Source organism: Schistocerca serialis, chromosome 6 (genome assembly GCF_023864345.2).
Source record: "Schistocerca serialis cubense isolate TAMUIC-IGC-003099 chromosome 6, iqSchSeri2.2, whole genome shotgun sequence".
NCBI classification, from domain to species: domain Eukaryota; kingdom Metazoa; phylum Arthropoda; class Insecta; order Orthoptera; family Acrididae; genus Schistocerca; species Schistocerca serialis.
Window position 1 is genome coordinate 122288328 of NC_064643.1, and position 20981 is coordinate 122309308.

Here is a 20981-nt window from a genome sequence, read left to right on the forward strand (position 1 = left end):
CTGAGGACACGAACAGCGAGCTGTCGGAGAGTAAACAGGTGGCCAACAAGAAGGGAAAGATACAGTGGAGGTGGTACGGCGGTATAGCGAGTCCATTGAGTAAACAGAGATTGAAAACCTAAGACTTAGCAAATCCAGCACCAAAGAACGATGCATGCTGAGATCAGTACAGTAACACAGTGAAATAGACTGACTGGCTGGGAGGCTGCACTGCTGGCATTATAGAGCAGCCTCGAGTGCTGGTAGGCCAGCAGGATGGATGTGTCTCCATAGTCAGTGCTGCAGCAACGTTCTCAGATTATATGAGTGCCATCAAGTGGCTACCACAAATTATATGCCTACCAGTAGCCTTTCAAACTTGCTGGACTGGTATACCAGAAAAACAAATCGGAACTGGAATAGCAAGCACAGAAAATATGGGAAATAGTCTATCTCACTTGCCAAAAAGGTTACCTAGAGAATAAAAACGTTGTTAAAAAGAATTCAAGTTGCTTTATTTGAAATTATCTCACATTGAGTTAATATGGTGTTGAAGGGAAGACCCTTACATGTGGGTCATCGATTTTGATAAAAGTTTCCCGAGGATGGTATGTATTGGAAATAAAGACACACGTGTCTTGGCTTACACATTACACATATTTATGTATACTTGATTTTGTACTTCATAAAAGACAAAAGAAAAGTATTCAGATTATCACAATAATATCAGATAAAAAAAATAAAATCGAATGGAATAAAAGTAACTACCAATAATTGAATATGAACCACTGGGTTAGTACTCTGATGCCTTGACCATTGTCGTTGCCCTGCTAGATGCATTGAAAGACAGGTACTGAAGATACAGCATTAAAACACAAAAATGTTAATAACTCGAACATTATTAACTTAGGACCCCCATGTAATGTTAATAAAAATATTTTTGTAGGTGATCTTTTGATGTATAGAATTCAAAATATAATTTTTTGTCATTATCTTCGAGTTTTTAAAAAACTAGCAAAAAACTGGATCATGTGTGTCTTTATTTTCATTATAGAATATCCTTAGAAGACTTGATCAAAATTGGCGACCAACATGTCGGATCCTCCCCTTGTTAGACATTAATTTACAGATTTTCTGAAAGCATATTTTGGACCTTTTCGTTCTGGAGAAAAATTCTTAACGCAATGCCATCTCTCTCATTTCATTCTTGTGTTAAGACTGTAGTGAAAAGGGTTTGAAAGTCTTGCATGCACTGGCATTTATTGTGAATGGGCTGATAATTTTCAAGAAATAATTTTGCAGGATCAAAACAGAAATAAAGGTATGAAATAGGAGTAACGTATCTTTTATGTATTTAAACATGGCATATATTCACTCACTCAAGTTTTTAAATGTCAAAACAAATATATATACAGTATAGTTCCCCTTGTAAAACCAGTGCTTTTTCTGCACATGTATGCTGACATCTTTACTATTTTTTTTCCAGGCATTTTTGCAAAATCAAAACCGTGCCAGCAACTTGGGTGATCCATCCATATTGCCTGATTTATGCACATCACACAAGCGACAAATGCTTGTTATGTTGAAGAATCATCATCAGCTTCGAGACATAAAGCGAAGATGTACACGTGCAAAAGAGGAACTTAGCACAAATCTTTACCACAGGCTGCGATGGGTTATGTATGTTGAAAATCATATATATGAGGTGGATAGCAAATTTATGATTTATCATGAAAGCCTGAAGAGGTTGAGGCGCCAGTTGGAAATAGTACGGCAGATTCACCTGGCCCCACAAATGTATGTTAAGGCTGTAGGGGAAGTTGTACGCCGTCGAACATTCTCACAGGCATTCCTTGTGGTATGTAATATTGCTACTAATACTGCTTTTTTGATGCAATGAAACCTACCTAATAATATGACTTAATAGCAAAAGAACTTAACAAAAAAAAAAAAAAAATAAAATAAAATAAAATAAAAAAAAATTATTGCACGTGAACAAAATATGTATCTGACACACACTCTATGGGCTGAGACATTATGCAAAAAAAAGTGTGTTACGTGTTTTTTTAATGCACTCTGCTCCTGAGCACAGTGACATTTCAAATAAACATTATTTGAAATGTCCATTCAAGCTTCTGATAAATACCTCCACCTCCTCCTCCTCCTCCTCCTCCTCCTCCTCCTCCTCTCTTTGCTTCTTTTTGTTCTTCTTCACATTCTTCAATAATTTGTTTCAACTGCATGTGGATGCAATAATAAGATCTTGAAAGTGTCTTACGAAATTTTCCCAGAATGTCAAGTATGTAAAATGTTTTGAGAAGTTGTTATTTGGTCCTCATGCTATGACAGTAACAGTCAAAATAGTGAAGCAATTATGGAAGTGAGTGCTTCAAACACTAGTCAGCGACCAGTGGTCAGGAAGAATGGAATGAGATTACACTGGAAATTGTATTCTATACCCCAATTAAAATTACTTTGTGATTGACAGACTGCAGTGTGGCGGGTGATACTGTCAGCCACACTTCACAAGGTGCTGCATGTAACCTACAAAACTGACAACACAGTGAGCACAGATTGGATGGCAGCTGGCTCCTGCCACTCAACTCGCTGAAACATCAGTTACTAAGTGACTTTAATGGGAGTTCTGTAACAGTCCGTTATTGCTGGCCCGTACTTTATTGGCAGGTTCACATCCTATTTCTAATATTGCTGTTCACATTGTCTCTCCAATACTGCTGTGCATTATATGGAACTTTGCTTGAAATTACCACTACACTTTTTGAACTCTTATTCACCTGTGCTTTTTTTAACCCCATGAGTGAGGGTGTTTTTAATGTGACTGCCAGAACATTATTTTAACCCTCTTTCACAGATGCTGTCTTGTTATTTCTGATTTGTCTGTGTTATCAAGGCAACAGGTTCTTAAAAATATAATGCAGACTTATGAAAAATTATCATTTGAAAAGTGGAAAAGGAATGAAAACTGACAAGGTGGTCACTTTAATTAAAATTGTGTTGTGGTGGCTATCACCTATGCTGACTACCAAATTATTCATGTTACAAATTCAAACAGTGGAAAATCCAGGAAGGAATGTAACAATACCATGTTACAGATTCAGTGTTCTGTCATACGTCATGCATTGTTAGAACAACTGGCAGTGTACTGCTTTGCACTGTTGGTTGGTGGGTAATTTCTTCCTTTTGTGGAAGAGTTAAAAATGTAATGCAGTTCACCTGTAAAGTAAAGCATTCAAGTAATCTTACGTTAGACGCAGGCTTGCACAGAGCACTCTGACAGTCCTCTTGCTCAGTTACTGTTCTTATGATTCCATGTATGCTCTCTCATTTATACAGTACTTCATCTGGTAACTTACTGCTGTGAATACTATCATGGGATTGCTTTACTTTCATGAAAGACTAATTTCATGCCTGTCTTTACAGAACACATGTAATACTCCGCTGGTTTCTGTCACAGGGATCTCCTGCTGCTATTACATATGTATTTGCTTCTACAGCAACTTGAAATAGAAGGAAAATCATCCTAATGAAAGCTTGCTGCTTGTGAACAAGGTTATTCCATGTAAAATAATCTGGTGATGTATCTGTGCAGGGATCAGTCAGTTAGCTGACTGTAGTCATTGTTCACATTGTTTTGAGAAGTTGCTGAAGTTACTTATTTCCCATCATCTGATGAAAAATGAAGATACCATGGGATACTGACGTACAGATGTGGAACTGTTCCTGGAGTATAGGTTTCCATAAGTTTTGTTACCTTGAAAGTGACTTCCTTGAAAAATTGTTGCTCATGTGGAAAGAGACTGCCTTCTGTCATGTTTTCTTGTTCTGTGAAACATCTGTAACTTTCCCGAAACATGTTCACAAGTTATATAAAGCACCATTGCATTCCGCATGGAATGCGGAATGCAATGGTACATCCTGATTGATGTTGCTATATATCGTAATGACACAGACCTATAAATTATAGAAAATGTTGTCAAATATAACACATTTACCTCACAGTGGTCAAGTGACATTCAAAACGCTGTTTCTGGTCAGTACTGATGATTGCTGTGCATGGGAGGGACACCCCTGATTCTGATGAAACTGTGTGAAATGCAACATATCGAAAGAGTGTGTAATTTTAAAGAAACCTTGGCATTTCCAGATGTGCTTTTGGTCACGAGCTTCACCTTTCCCAAGTAGTGTACTGGCAACATACACATGTTTTACTTATATCTGTAACATGCCCCTACTGGTGTATTAGTTGTATGTGGCATGCCTCTGATGTTGGATTTAGGTTACCTGCAGACTCTACCCCTTTATCTCACTACCTGGAATCTACTTTCCAGTAGCTAAGGCTGGTGTTCCTAATTTTTTTCCCCTCTCTCACCCGGCATTTAATTCTTGCTACATCAAGTCGTCGTTCCTCCTGTTCCCTCCTTTTGTCCACACATTTGTTCATGCCTTTTACATTTTGTTTTTTATTTTCTCATTTTGTGTTGTCTCTCACTGTTTTTCTTTCATTGAGTATAAGTGCATAGATATTTGGATATAATTTAGAATTTTGTATTCTGATAGTGTATTTTTTTTATTGCTTGTACTTCAGTCTGTCAGTTTGATAACTCATCATGCTTGAAGTATCACTTTGTTTCATAGTCTGCACTCCTTGCACACACAAACAAAAAAATTCAGTCAATCTCTCGACATTCTTGCACAACCGTCACACATGCCTTACAGCTTTCTGTTTGACCCTCATGGCAACTGTTTATATGAGCAATTACTTACATTTATTTAGTTGGTTCCATTGTTTATTTGCATCATTATGCACAATTGTGGATGCAAAAGACCTTGATTGTGACAGTAATGGCACTAAACAACTAGAATAACAACAAAAATAATAGCACAATCTTCTGGTTCTTGGAGAAATGTAGAGTTCTTATTACATCAGTTTTCATGACACTTCTAAATTTGACAAAGTCAGTGTTAAACATGGGTGTTGTATTAGATTGATGACAACTTGTTAATAGCTTAATACTATCTGACAATTGTGACCCTCCGTAATATTTTCCTTTTTTCCAGTATTGGTCCAGAATCAAAAGATTTGTATCATGTTTTACTGAATCCCGTAACTGATAAATTGTGTCTTGTATGGTCTTTATGTAATTGCCACACAACATACGAGGGTAATCCTAAAAGTAAGGTCTCCTATTTTTTTATATGTACAGAACTCTGTTTGTGTGGCAGTTGGTCACACTGTTATGAAGAGTGCTTCATGCACTGTGTGTAAACACGCACACTCCATGCTGAGTTGCTCAGTCTTTGCTTGGCAGCCATTGAGAGTGGAGCTCCTGTTGGGTGTTACCGCCAAGTGCGAATTGTGTGCAGTTACTTGGTTTTTGAACGCAAACGGTGCTGCGCCGATTGAAATCCATTGCCAATTGACGGAAGTGTATGATGAGTCGTGCATGGATGTCAAAAATGTTCGTAAGTGGTTTAGAGAGTTTGCAGCTGGTCGGACCGAAATTCATGACGAACTGCATGGCGGCTAGCTGGTATGACATGGGCACACAAAAACTGCCACAGCTTCTACAATAATGAATCGACAGAAATGGTGACTATGTCAAAAAATAACTAAATGTTCAAGCTGTAAACTGATGTAAACCATTGTAGAAATAAACAGGTGTATGTACTTATAAAAAAAATAGGAGACCTTACTTTTGGGATTACTCTTGTACAGTAGCACAAACTGCTGAAAATGCAGCTGAAAAATCAAGCTATTTGTTACAGTTTGTATCTAGTCTGTGTGTTACCAAGTAATTGCTTTTTAATCTTATGGAACAGCAGTTTCAGATGGTTTATTTTCATTATTTGTGTGTTAAGTTTACAGGGTGGAAGAAGGTGAATCTATCACATTTATAGTTGGTAATATAAGCAGTATATTATTAAGAATAATTTTTTAAATATTAAACTTCTATGTTCATTAGTGGGCAAGTGATCTGGCATGTCAATTGCTGACTGTATACAATGATGAAGTAGCAAGAAGACAGGAATTCCAGAGACAATTTGAGGGCCACTTTTTAAACACACTTTTCCCTGGAATGGAGGACATGCCCCCCTCATTTGCAACCCAAGCACCATCTGTTTTTGATTCTGGTCTTCCAAAGGTAATTGTGCTGTGCAATTGATAAAAGAAATGTTGATGTTTTTAGAAAATGGCTGTTTCTTACTACACTGCTTAATTTCAGCTAACGGTGGATGATGTTGATCGCTTAAAGAATGAGTTACCAGAACTGAATATCTCTCTCTCACTTCCTGATCTTGGTGCAATTACACAGTTTTTCCTGTCTAAATCAGTCTCTGGTACAATGAAAACTGAAGAAAAGGAAGACACTGCCCTTGAAGACAGACTAGTAAGCATAAATATTAAAATCTGGAAAAAAGTACTAGCTTTTTAAATTTTTATAATGGACACACTCATACCAGGAGGCTGTCTGTTCATTTGTGTTGATTATGTTGTTTTGCTAAGAAATAATGTTAATCATGTGAGTACAGTTAAAAGTCAAACTTTGTTTTATTGCCTGCTGCGGCAGTAACTCAGGCTGTCCCTGATTGGACTTACGTTTCTATGGTTTTAGTATACTGCTAGATACAGGAATGTAGAATAGGAGCCAGAGAACATTTATGATAAAGTTCTGGAAGACAAATAAATATATTTTGCGGGAGTTGACAACTTCCTGCATCTTTAGCAAGACTGTGAAATTTATAGCACTATGAAGTGAACAGAACAGTGAAGTCTACAGTTACAAGGAAAATTGTTTGTGCAATGGAATAATGACGTTTTATTCATCAAGGACATGCCCATAAAAGGTTACAACTGACTGGGGAAGAGACATTACAGTATGATCCAAACACTTAGGCCTTCCATATACAGGCATCTCTTGGAGGTCAGTATTCAGGTACATGACAGAAATGCTCATTTGAGATTAAAAGTTTCATATTGACATATGCCCAGTTCTGAATGAATTTCAAGATAGAATATATTTAACCCAAGATCGCCAGACTGAACACCATTAACTTTTTGTTTGTGTGGTAGAATGAAGTCCGAGGTGTATGAACGAAAGAGTAAATGAGAGAAGAACTGATCGGTCACGTGGATGCTGCTGCTCTCGTTATGGTATCTCTCGGATAAGTGACACTGTATGTTCTCCCAAGTGTGCACAAAAGAATTTAAGTTGACAGTGGAATTCATGTTTTGATGTTAACCAACAGTTTACAAGTGTAAACCTGACAATATCCATATTATGTATTATAGGTGTGTGTGTGTGTGTGTGTGTGTGTGTGTGTGTGTGTGTGTGTGTGTGTGTGTGTGTGAACTAAACTTGGTACACATATCGCTTACTGTCTGGCAACAGTTGCTGTTGAGGTAAGAACCACCTACCTATCATTGCTCAGGAGATATCACATCATAAACAATGAGCTGTTTGAAAAAATGCTGCAGTATGCATAAAGTTTTAGTACAGTTACTCTTTACTATGAAGACTTTCCTACAGTTGAGTCAGCTTAAGGAAATTCCTGACACCTGGATGTACTTTTGACAGCGGTCACTTGCAAAGTGCAAATGGCTGTAGGTATAAACAATTGGCATCTTTAGAGCTATGGAGAGATGTTGCCATAGACACGTGTACAAAATCATGTTGTAGACATGCGAAGCAGCTATGTCCAGCAAACCGAAATTGTCTGGGATATTATGCTACAAATACAGTTCATTTTTTGTCTTTGTTTCTGATGGAAAACAGAACGGATACCCCGGCAATGACGTGTTAGACAGCTAGTGTTGAATGCTACAGAAAATTAATGACAATATACATTAAATGTGTTCTGTCTTGGATACCATTCGAAATAAGGCATAAGTCTATGAAGTTTTTTGCTTCAGATGATTGTTCCTGTTAGCCCTGAATGTTGACCATTCCTCCTGGGACACCGTGTGTATTCACCCTTCTCCCTCTACCACCCTGCTCCACCACCAGGTCATCTCACATTTAATGTGTGAAAAGCATCTGAGAGTAACTTTTATTATTTGCTTCAAATTTAGTCACAAAATGGAGTTACTTAAGAAATTGCTTTCACATACAATGAATTGGAATTGTGTAACTTTTGGATACGTCACTGTTAATAGATAATGAGTAAGTCATCACAATTTATTATAATAAATCTTAGTAATCTGTTAAAAGAAAATCTAAATTTGATACTAAATCTGACTTTGATTTTATAAGGCAGGGTGTTGGTGTCTCGTTGCAATGCTAGCAATATAAATGTTGTATGATCCTCTTTTATTGTTTTGCATAGGTGAAAGTTGTAACCGATGCCGGTCTTGCAAGTAATTTGGATCCAACTCTACTCCAGACGGGAGATGCTGATACTGTTGTGAGGGTGCATTCTTCTAGTCCTATATCTCTTCAGGAACCTGCTGCTGTTAAGGAACCTGACAGGTATGTTTAGTTAATTTATAAAAAAATATGTAGTTCCAGTAACATTGTAAATAGTTTGTTGTGGGAGCAGAAGCTATTGAAATTACACTTTATTTACTCACCATCTAATACTTAACCCCCCCCCCCCCCCCCCGACACACACACACACACACACACACACACACACACACACACAGATTAAATATAAGTTGGAACTAATCACACTCTTTATCAAATCATGATGTTTAGTTTCTTGCACAGTTGAGGCTAGCCATTGTACATGATCACTTAAGCATTAGTCAAATTAATGTGATCGTATGTAACAATAAAGAAAGGTGTGGATTGTTTAGGTATTGTAGTTTTCTACAGTCTTGCAAGAAATTGTAATTTCTGAAGGTGTAGCTAAATTTTGATAATGTGGTTTGTATAACTTGTTTTAAATAATGGTATGCAGAGTACATTAGTATATTTGGTATTTTATAATGCCGATTTCACTCAAAAAATTTATCAGAGTAGAATGGCCTGTGTTTAGTACTCTTTGTGGTAAATGTGGAGCATATGTTAATCTGTGCAGATTGTTTTAATGGAAACTTTCCCATTCAGTGCATTTTCCCATCTGACAAGACACTTCGGCCGCTGTATAACAGTGCGTAGGATCCTTGAAGCTGTGTCAAAATGTTTGCTGGAGCCACAGAAGTAGATTTATATATAAAAATAAATAAATAAAGACGGTGGTCACTGATTTGCCTAATTGCTAGTTAGTGTTCAGCTCTCACAGCTACTGAATTGAGAGGAACAAATTTAACCTTGATTCCAGAAATACTGAAGTCCTTTATTGTGTATTACATTGTGTTGATTGTATACAGGCTTGGTAAATCTGGGCTATCTTACTGCTGCTGCTTGTGTTGTGAATTTTGTGCAAGTTGTAATCCACGTGGTAGTAAACCATTGTATGTTAGACAGCAAGCTAGAGAAGTATTACTTTTTGTATGTTTCTTATAATAGCACATACGTTACTTAGACTTGTAAAAATGCTGTAGGTTTTAACTGCTTTCTGTTGATAATGTTTGCAACATAAACATATCTGTGTAGACTGAAAGTAGTATGACATATCTATGTTCATCCTAATGTTGTAGCATCTGTTGGTCATACAAAAATGTGTCTGGATCAGACACAAAGAGTCAGTTACAAAGTGAGCTGTTTACTTTTGTTTCTAGAAAGAACAATCCTACCATTCTTACCCCAGAGGTAATCCCAGCTTTTTCTAAAGTGTGTGCCAACTTCCTACTTCATAGTTGATTACCCAACCCCTGTTCTTTCATGTTAATTGTAAGTAACTTCAAATAGCTTTTTGTTCATGAATGATATGAAAAGGACAGATTGCTGCTCACCATGAAGATGAAGATGACACGTTGAGATGCAGACAGGCACAACGAAAAGACTGTTACACATTGATGTATCAGCAAAAGCCTTCTTCACAAAGGAAAAGGAAAATATACACGCATTCACTCAGGCAAGCACGCCTCACGCACACATGACAGTGGTCATGTGTGCATGATCGAGTGTGTGTGTTTTTTTAATAAGAAGGCTTTGGCTGAAAGCTCAATTTGTAACAGTCCTTCGATTTTGCCTGTCTCCAACTCAATATGTCATCTTTACGGTGAGTAGCAATCTATGCTTTTTATATTATTATTATTATTATTATTATTATTCATATTTCAACGTGGACTTTTCCATTGTTTGATCATGAGTGGGCACTGATGACCCCGAGTTCCATGTCAGAGTCACCATTATAGTCATTACTGCCACCATCTGTGCCATAATTCTGATGTTGATAGAAGTCTGTTACACAAACGTCTAATGATTCCACAGGGTTACACTGTAGCATTGTTTTCTTGAGTATGTGAATTTGGGAAAATGCAGCATTTAATTTTACTCTACTCAATGGTTGTACTTTTTTTGTGGTTGTCAGTGGTATGTGTCTGCAGAGTATCAGCTGGTAATGGAGTGTATTTTATTGGTAATTTGTGATTTTGAGCTAAGTGTTTCAGTAACAATTTCATATTAATTGTGGTTTGATTCTTTTTAGGGATATGCTTATATGTAACTGGACATTTTAGGAAAGGAGATGAACATTTGGGTTGCCATATTCTTTGATTATATTTTATTTTGTGGAAGAAATTATTGATTTCTATGATTTCAAATAACATTTTTAGGGGTTTTGAGTCCGAGACGGACACTGAAGAGTTTGAAAAAGTCGGCCAGAGCCCTGTGGATTTGGGATTTGACACACGGCAGACGCGGCCTGTTACCGGAGCCGCCGTTCATTGTGAGCCGAGCGCAGAACAGGGACATGAAGGGGAAAGTGGTTCGGCAGCTGCTCTCGAACGAGTTGCTACGCTGGAGGTTGGTGTCCGATGTGAGAGTGCTGGCAGCGCTCACACCCTTCCCACACCCTCGCCTTCACCAGCACCTTCCCCCTGTTCGCCCTCATCTGCCCAGCACCAGAGTCAGCTCCAGCAACAAGAGTTCACCACAACAGACTTTTATATTGATGAGTCGATGCCGTCCAGCTACACGGAGAGTAACAGTGCAAGGTGCCACTCCCAGGGCGCTTCGGACCTACGACGGCAGCTGGAAGACGTGAACACTCTGGTTGCCCTCCTCCAGGTACAGAACACTTGCCCTCCCAGCCCCCTCCCAAATTCGCTTATGCCAAAATCGTTTGACATGTAGTGCTGTTCTGTGTTTTCTTTTTTTTCTGTCACATATAGATTAGTTTTATGATTAGTTTATTAGAAATATGAATTTTGGTCGTTAAGTGCTTGTAGTCAACCCACATTGATGTTTCCTTTCGTCATCAGACTGTGTGTCTCATATGCCTTGGCTGAGTAGCTGCTGCTACTGCTTTGTTGTGTGTGTGTGTGTGTGTGTGTGTGTGTGTGTGTGTGTGACAGAGAGAGAGAGAGAGAGAGAGAGAGAGAGAGAGAGAGAGAGAGAGAGGTAGGTTTGTTTTTAAGTGTTCCAGATACAAGTGAAGACCACTTTTAAGCAATTATTTTTCAAGCCATTATTTTCTTAAGTGGTAAAAAAGGAACAACTGCAAATGTCTTTAATAATATGCGTGCAGAAGGAATCATTCAGTAAAATCTTTCTGCAGTGATTACACAATAGGTTCTTAAAGGCTGAAACACGTAACTTCAGGAGGGCTGAAGTTGCGTTTTATCAGAGAATTATATAGAAATGTGTCCATATTATTTATGCGGGCAAGTATGGTAGAGCTTCGGCACAAATTGTTTTTTTTTTTTTTTTTTAGCTGGATGTATCCGTGGAATGGAGACAGAAATCTTTAGTAGGCACTCATGTTCTCTCTGTATTGCCATTGTCCTTTTGAGAAGTGCGTTTAGGGGACTTTTTAAGGCACTGGATTTCTGTCTTACAGTTTGTGATATGAATTATTAGATTCTTGATACTAGATTCAGGATGAACAACGCAGAATGTTCCCAAAAGTATAGTTTTCCTTTTTTTTAAACAGTCAGCTTTGTTCTCAGTGCAAGTTTGATGTGTGTTGATTCTGGAGGCCTGGACTCCAAGCGTTGACTGTAGACATAAAAATTATTTATGTTTCTGTTACAAATGTTTTCATGGCTGCCCTAATGGGTTTTTCAAAAAGTATATTAGTTTTTAAAAGATATTTGTTGACCTCTGTTTACATTGATTAATGTTAAATGAAAAAGCAACTCAAACAATTTATCCTACAAATGTTCAGTGACGCATCAATTTGTCACTCAGCGCACATCCAGTCTAGAGGAAAATTCACCTATACCTTGATTACCATGATTGAAGTAATTTATTCAGCAATAGTTTCTGTGGGTAAATAGGTCAGCTGCTGTCCAGAGACAGATATACTCAAGATGCTTAGGGAATCCCTAAATCGCTGGCTAAACGTGAAGGATACAGGAAACAAGCCCTATCACCTCATGCATTGGACCCATTCAAGTAGATGAAGAAAGTCTCATTTGAACAACCTTGTACATAGTAGCAGTGAGGTGGTGTGCTATCTCAGTGATGAAGGAATTACCTAATCCACAGTGTGTTCAGGAAAGAGCCATTAGTTGGTAGTCTGTAAGCATTTGGACATATTTGGTTCAGTGGAGAACAGTCCATGCTCTTGGAATGTGGCATATAACATTCACCAAAATGGTGCCTCATTCATAATGGTAAAACACTGGATATTTCTAACCTCCATATACATACATCATGACATTTATCCTTACATTAAAATGAAACTTTCATTTATTGCACAAGATATAAAGTCTAGTCAAGAATGAAAATTCCATTTGAAAAGTTGAAACTCTAATGGTTACACAAGGTGGACAGAAAACCTTGTAATGGAGTTGCAGGATAGGTTGTGTTGAGAAATGATTTTTAAGAAAAAAATTCAATGTGTTGCATCATTTCTGAGTCAGTTAGTACTGAAGTTAGCCAATCGGGCCATTGCATGTGAATTCAAGTGGCCTGCTAGACACGCCCTTTTCAGGATAAAGTCTAAGGTACCTGCAGCGCTCTCCTTCCAACCTCCCTTAACCAGTCATTATTTATTTTCTGAAGAATTAACGCATTTGTCTAAAGAATATGATGATAATTTTCTTTTTTTAAGGATTTTCATGTGCAGAAAAAAGTGTTGGGTCAACTGAAGGAGAATATAGTTTACAATGTGGAATTCCTAACGACATGCTAAAGATTCCAATCTATATTTTTACCTGTACAAAGTTATTACTTTCAAACTGGTGATGCCGCCCGTGGGTTTTATCATCACGCAAGAAGTTTCGTTCAAACATAATATGGAACACATTGAATGTTAATTGTAAATTCACTCTTTGAGAACTGCAAAACAGGAAATTCTGTTAATCAGTCTCCATATCTGCTACCAGCACTTTCAAACAGTAGATAAAGCAGCAGAATACACCCAACAGAACTGGTACAGTGAAACCTCTATATAACGTTTTTCAAGGGACCACATATTCTGAACACTGTATAGAGGAAAAACACTAGAAAGAACTTCCAAATAATAATTATAGGGCATTACTGAAGATCGGGATACCACTAATCAGCTTTGACAAATGGTGCCATAGATGACATTTTAAATTTTCATAACACTGTAATATGATACTTGTTGCAAATGATCAGTGTATCAAATGATTAGTTTTTTTGTAATTAAAACATGGGGCCTGGTAGGTGGATGGCTGAAAGTAAATGGATCAGTTTGTACTGTAAAAAGTTATAACAGATTCGTAAGATATGACATCATTGTCCAAAGCTGACAGGTGGTATCCCGTTCTTCAGTTGACCCAATTATAGAATATGAGCCAGTCCTCAATACTTTGTACTCCTATGGTTGCCACATTGTCATCCACAGCCACAAAGTCCTCAAAAGTGACAGAATCACTGCCTATTAATTCCTGAAAGTCTTGCAAATCAAGTCGATGGTTTCAAACGCATACGTTTCAAATTTCCACAATTGTCAAACCCTTCCATTATCGACGATCTGTTTCTCGTAATAGTGTTGTGTGTTGAGGGGGCCAGTTCAAATTGCTTCGCTAGCTTCACACGACTCACCAGGAGATGCCTCCATTTTTTTAATAACAGAAACCTTCTCTTCCAGAGAAATCTTCTTCCGCTTTTCACTCATGTCCACTGATGAAACCTTAAATAAAGTTATATTGAAGACACACTCTTACTAGACACACTAACTTTCTGCTGCTCAGCTCACACAATACACTATGAATACAAAGCATTGACTGAAATGGCGCCAAAAAGATCACAAGCAGATTGTGTGTCACATGTCACGTGGCTGGGTTCTGCTGCTGACATATGAAACACGCTGAGCGCGGGCTTTCCGAGCCAGTGCTAACTGTGATCCACAGAACAGAAAATGATGCGTCTACATCCAGTCACTTAAACGTTATAAAGAGGTAAATAATTGACCAGGGTTACAAAAATATGAGCGTTACATGGAGGAAATTGTAATATAGAGGAAACACAGTAAAGAGGAAAATTTAACATTGTTTAAATGGGCTTTTAGTCGGGACCGAAGAAAACAGACGTAATATAGAGGAAAAAATTACATGGAGGAATGTTATAAAGAGGTTTCACTGTATATGTATTCTATAATATTAATGTTGATTCACTGCAGTCATGTGTGAAAGGTACCCTATACAGTTAAAACCCTGTTATTCTTTTTAAAATGCCTTGAATTACTAAACCTGAAAAATATTATGAACTTCTATATGACTATGCTTATGTAATATGGCTTGCACGTCTTCCTTTGCAAAGTGTAGGAAAGTATAGTATGAATATTGAGACATGTTCATGTCATAATTATATCTGAACTGGAGTATCCAACCAAAAGTGGAAACCAAACCAAGTCGGATCTCGCAGTAGAAAACAAGTCATTTAGTGTGTCAGCATATTTTTCAGCAGCAATATCCAATGACATGTGAAAGTAATAATTAAGAATGAAATCTAGAAACAACAGTGAGTTCATGAAAGTTACCATAGTTAATGGATTTGTTGAAGGTCAACTTATTATTTTTGTACTGCTGTAAACCCTGTTTTGACATTGTGTTGCTAAGTGTAGCCATTATATCCCACCCTAATAATTTAAGTGTGTCTTCCTAAAAATGTGAATGTTTACAGGTGCTTGAAAATGAAAAGTTTTGAGTTGTACCTGCATGGTAGTCCCTCACTACAGTGTTGTGCAGAGAATCTTGTTGATAATGTTGAAATTGTTGTTACTGCAATCAGCATGTTCCCTTGGACTGTTTTCTGTTGCAGAGAGCTGTGTTGTAACATTTATTAAAGACCATGTTCTTGCAGTAATGAAAGATTTCTATGTACATTAAATGTGTTCTTCAATGCATAAATTTTATTTGGTATCCTGTACTGTATTGCCCTAAATAACAAATGTCATACCCTAATTGATAAGATTAAACTAATTTCTGTGTAATGGTGTGAAGTAGGATCATTATCAACTGGAGTTTGATGTACGAATATTGAGTGTCAAAGCTGGAGTGTGCTTAACCTCTTAGCTTTTTAATGCATATCTTAGTGTAAATATTCATCTAGAAAATTTCTGTATTTAGCAAAATTTTAGGCTTTATTAATTTTGGCTGTGGGTGAAATTTGGTGATCAGTAAGATTTTTACTTAGTTGGAGTCCATTAATATTTTGGAATTTAATTATAAATGTATAGTAGGTCGCTGGTCATGCTCCAAATGGTTTAAGAACCTGTATTTCAGTAAAGAAATTACTCTAGTGCTGAAGATGGCAATGTAAATTTCCAAAACCTGTCTGCTCTATAGAAAACAATTTGCAGTCAGTTAATTCACATCAATAATTTTTTTTATTTCACACTGTGTTGTGGTGCTGTAACACTGTGTTGCTATGTATGGAGCACTATATCGTTCGGTCTTGTGAAAAGAAAGTAAGTGCTATATTTGGGGACAGAGACTAAATAAAGTAATAAATTGAAGCTACATCAGATGACGAGGAGTTCAAAAGCGCTAAGAGGCTGTTAAGCTCTACTGTTGTTTATAGAAAGATTACATTGCCACAAGACAGTGGTGAAATGCAGAAAGACCTGCAGAGGATTGTTGATTGCTGCAGGAAGTGGTAGTTCGTTCTGAGTGTAAATAAATTTAACATATAGTACATAAATAGGCGGAAAGATCCATTACTGTTCGGTTACATCATTGACCATGTTTGTGGATTTTCCTGTCACTTCTTGGGGGAACAAATTCTTTAACCCATAAGTGATATTAGCAGTTGGACCACAGCTTTTTAACTTGCTTTGTGAATCTCCTGTGCAGCTCATATTATGTGGATTCAGAAAAGAAGAAGCAACCCATCAGTTGCCATGCTGGAAAAGTCAAATTCCCTCAGATGCCAGGTCTTGCATTCATAATAGCTAATTGGGCACCCTATGGTTCAGCTGTGGATCAGGTCACACTCAAAAGCAATAAAATACTGTATTGGTTATTTAGTCTTCTGAACCCTTATCTTAGCAGGCTCAGAAGTGATACATTGCACAGACTACTACTATTTGGAGACAGATCAAATTATTTCTCATAAGAATAATGGAAAATTTATGTGGTTTTCAAGAGCAACCACTAGTTGGTTGGTGTTTATACACCTCTTATATACAACTGGTCAAGTAGGAAATAATTTCCTGACATTCTGTAAAATGTTTTGTTGTGTAGAAACCAGTTTTTGTCTTCTTAGGGCGTGGTCAGGGGACTGCTGAATGTCACAACCACAGATAAAATGACTTGCTGTGTATGCAGATATTACAGATACAGATAGAAAAACATAAAATTCTGAGATGGAGAGTGCTCATAAATTAAAGTACTGCTTTTCTATGTTATTCAGAACTCTTAAATGTAATGAAAAATAAAATTTATTTTGCTACGGTAATCTAACATTAGCCTAACTGAAACAGGATTGAAGAGGGTGGGAAAAAGGGAATTCTGTTCGGTAATTTAAACTAAGCTGACATTCTGGGATCTTACTACGATAGAACTTTTTACATGTCGATTGAATCTGTATTTCATAGTCTACATATTCTATTACATTCTGATATGTGATTGCCACAGCTCTAAAAACTGATAAAATAATTAATATTTGCCAGAACATCAGGAATGTGTTTCTTGTCCAACACTATTGCCAAGTTCTGTCAAATCAATTGAAAATTCAGTAAAAGTTTAAGAACCCTAATCTATAAAGTAAAAGAAAACAAATGTCATCTCACATAGGTCACTTCTGTGCTAAGGTTTGAGTATGAAAACTATTACTAATGAACCAATGAAGCTGAGCAAATAAATAGAGCTCTGCTCTTCTGAAGGAATACGGAATCTAAGATCAAAGTGTCCTACAAGGGTTGCAAAACTGAATAATAAACAAAGCAAATTCGTACTGCACATCTAAATTCTGAAAGACTAACAGTTGTAAACATGATGACATAATTAAAGATCAGTTAAGACCAAGAAGATAATTTAAAATTGCCGGACACTGCAATTAACTACAATCTCTATAGCAAAAGAAAAGAAACAATTCAAGAGAACTTGCATATTTGAATCCTCCTCTGCACTAAAATATTGCTACAGATGAATTGAAATTATTATGTGGAATTCATTGAAAACTCTCCTAATTTAGGCAAAATTCAAAATAATTTTCAGTGAAAATGTATGTCTATTTTACCTTACAATCAGTGGGAAGTGTGTATGAATACGTGCTGCTCTGACTTGGTCTTAGCTATCCATAGTTTAGCTCCACCTCCTATCACTATCCCATGTTTGTTGCACAATTTAAGAACTTTGATAGATTGCTTAGGGTTATTGGGAAGGGCCTGTCATCTTGCTCAGTGGAAGTCTAGAGTCATCATCTTGTGGCATCTTCCTTTGATAAAGCACCAACAGGAATTTGATTTTTTTCCATTTTTGTTAGTGGTTTGCAGCAGCATTCAGCTGTGCACCGTGCCTTGAATTACACACAGACTGAGCAAGTAGTTGGTACTGGGGCAGGGTAACTGGTCACACCATTGACCCCTGTCAGCACCTCTCGAATTGCAATGTTTCACAAAGTTTAGTTTGTGTTTCTCCATTCTCTCCATTCTTGGAAAATTTTATAGCCTGTCCATACATTTTCTGTATCTTTTTCTCTGGCTTTCACTCAAAACAAATGTTTCATACTGGGCAACCGGATACTCTGGTTCACCCCCAAATATCTGATTCATCTTCTGATTTGGGTGAATCTGTCGTGTTCCACCAATTTGATTCCAAGAGAATGAGACAAGAGACAAAACTTTTATTCATTTGTTGTCTGGCTAGAGCTTTGGATGCTAGGCTTTCCTCACGGGGTTTTGTAGAGTACTCTACTTACGTAGTATGAGCAGCTATATCTGCTTTGTGATCGCGTGGTGTCATTGTTTGTTCTTGTCATGACTTTTCTTTTAAATGCTTGTGAGTATCTACAGAAGGTGGCCTAAATTCCTTTGTACGCCCTCATTCCTCATCCGTCATTGTTGTCATTATGATCAGAGAATCCTTCCAGTAAGCTGAGTAGAATGTTTCCAAATGATTTGCCTCTTCTGTTTCTTTTTTGGTAGATTTCCTTCATCACAGCATCCCATGCCCCCCTTTTCCTGTCGAGGTCTTCTGTTATTTGGTCCAGGCACCTCTTTCTTGGATATACAGCTGATCTTCTTCATTGCACATGCCTTTCTAATGCCGATGGGAAATTTGGTTAGGCTGCATCCATTTCATGTGACTGAACCACTTCACTTGCACTGTACTCAGTGTTTCCTCCTTGATTACTTCCTCTTGCAGATCTCGTCTTAAGTGCTTGTTTTTGATCTCTTCTTTCATTTTCTTTTGTTTAGTGGGTCTAAGGAATTTCATTTGAAACCACATACTTACTCTTTCATCCTGGTCTGCCCTTTTCTATTGCATTCCTATCTTTCTCCTTTTCTCTCAGTTTCCATTTTCCCTGTTCTACCTTTATAGCTCTCTCCTCTTCCACCTTCGTCTTCTCTTTTCTCTCTTATATCTTCTTCTCTATTCACTCCTTTTGCTGGTCCTCTTTTCTAGCTTTATTTTCTTTCTCTCTTCCTTCTCTCATTCCTGTCCATTTTCCCAACTCTTTTTCTCTGTACTTGCCTGGCTTTCCACCATTTTGCCTGAAACTTGATTTAAATAAAACCTACATTATCTCTGTGCTAGTTATTCTATCAGCTCTCCTTTACACAGTATGAACTTTGAACAGGTACCAGCAGTCTGAAATACTTAACAGAAACAGCCCACCAAAACGGAACTCTGCACATTAGCTCGAATACTCCTCAAAACTGTTTTCCACTGAGCCATTGGAATTACCTTGCAGGGTTGTCTCAGAACTGCAGCTAATGAACATTGTTTCCAGATGGCGGAGATGCAGTTCTACAGTGGTTCAAATCCTAGCAGACTTCACCAAGAAACGCTCCTTCACCTCGTCCTCTATGATAAAGCTGTGGCATTGTTTGAAGACCTTTTTGCATGTGCAGACAGAATCCATGCTCTCCTGCTGTATGTGAGAGAAAATATGGAATGCATAGTGCTACTGATAGCCAGAAAATGTTTATCAGCAGTCCTAAATCAGTTCTCAGCTCTGATACAATTCCAAGATGATGATGATAAGGAATACTAGCATCACTTTGACCCCTGAGACCCTACTCCAACACCAATTATAAATGCTGTGCTAGTAGCACAGATTTAGAGATCTGCTATTAGTCAGTACATCACTTCCAACTGTCTCCTTGCAACTGCATAAATCTTATCAAAAGCAAAACAGAGTGAATGTTCAGACTTAACACAGATAGAGAGTCACACAAAAATAGTTTCCAAGAAACTAACTGCAGGTTATTAGTGTTAATTGTACCTTGCTGTGTCTTTCTCTTCTGTCAAACACTACTTACAGTTATATATAAAAACAAAGATGAGGTGACTTACCGAACGAAAGCGCTGGCAGGTCGAGACCTGCCAGCGCTTTGGTTCGGTAAGTCACCTCATCTTTGTTTTTATATATAACTTTTCCCACGTGGAATGTTTCCCTCTATTATATTGATATCACTACTTACAGTTAGCTACGAACTCCATGCCCTATTACAAGCCCTCTACTTATCAGTGATGTCCGGAATTATTATGTCACTACGTGCACCTATGAACACCGTAGTAATTGATAAGAATATGCAACTAATCTTCTCTTAAGCAGAATGTCTTTGTGCAGTACTCATTCACCTGGCCAATAAAAATAATAACAACGAAAATCACACCAACCATAATATCTTTAAAATTGAGTGTTTAGTGAACATGACCTTTTCTTTCATTTTGTGGTGAGTCATAATATGAAATGAGCCTAGGGTACACGTGCATTGTGCATTACAAATTATTCCTTCGAAATGTTAAAATAGCTGGCATATTGTGGAACACAAAGTACAGTGTAGATATATATAAGATGGGCATGGACATGCAGTAGTGTGCAACTATATTGTAAAGTATTCAAATAAAACTCTTTACCAACCTAAAACTTACATTTGCCATTAAAAAAAAAAAAAATCGTCTAATACAAAAAGGAAATGTGGAAAGGATATTTGTGCGAGAACAAAATGATTCCGTTTCTAGATTAAGTTATTGCAGAAGCAGTGATAAATGTGCCAATTTCTTATGTGGGAGCACTCAACAAACACGATACAAAAACAAAACTTCCACGATGTTCAAAACCAAACAGTATTTGAAACAACAAAAAATTTTTGTGCTTCTCTTTATCACTTATTTTAAGGGAAGAGAAATTACAGCAGTCTATAACTTATGTGAGAAATTGATCTCCACAACCTGAAACAAAAATTTGTTATTGTATATCCCATTTTCATCAAAATTTAACACATAGATAATTATACACAGAAAAATTAATCCTGAATTTAAGCATTAATCCTTGAAGTAAGCA

At 37.3% G+C, this 20981-nt stretch overlaps 1 protein-coding gene across 4 annotated transcripts in view; it reads left to right on the forward strand.

Moving 5' to 3' along the window:
• The window catches only part of LOC126485161 (RB1-inducible coiled-coil protein 1), a 318562-nt gene that overhangs the window by 216575 nt on the left and 81006 nt on the right, over positions 1-20981 (forward strand). For 3 of the 4 annotated variants that reach the window (XM_050108835.1, XM_050108833.1, XM_050108834.1), the window contains exons 8-12: positions 1466-1837; positions 5964-6143; positions 6225-6389; positions 8326-8468; positions 10664-11117. In XM_050108835.1, coding sequence (XP_049964792.1) covers positions 1466-1837; positions 5964-6143; positions 6225-6389; positions 8326-8468; positions 10664-11117 — 1314 coding nt within the window. The remainder of the gene's footprint in view (positions 1-1465; positions 1838-5963; positions 6144-6224; positions 6390-8325; positions 8469-10663; positions 11118-20981) is intronic. The other variant, XM_050108836.1, reaches the window with a different exon arrangement.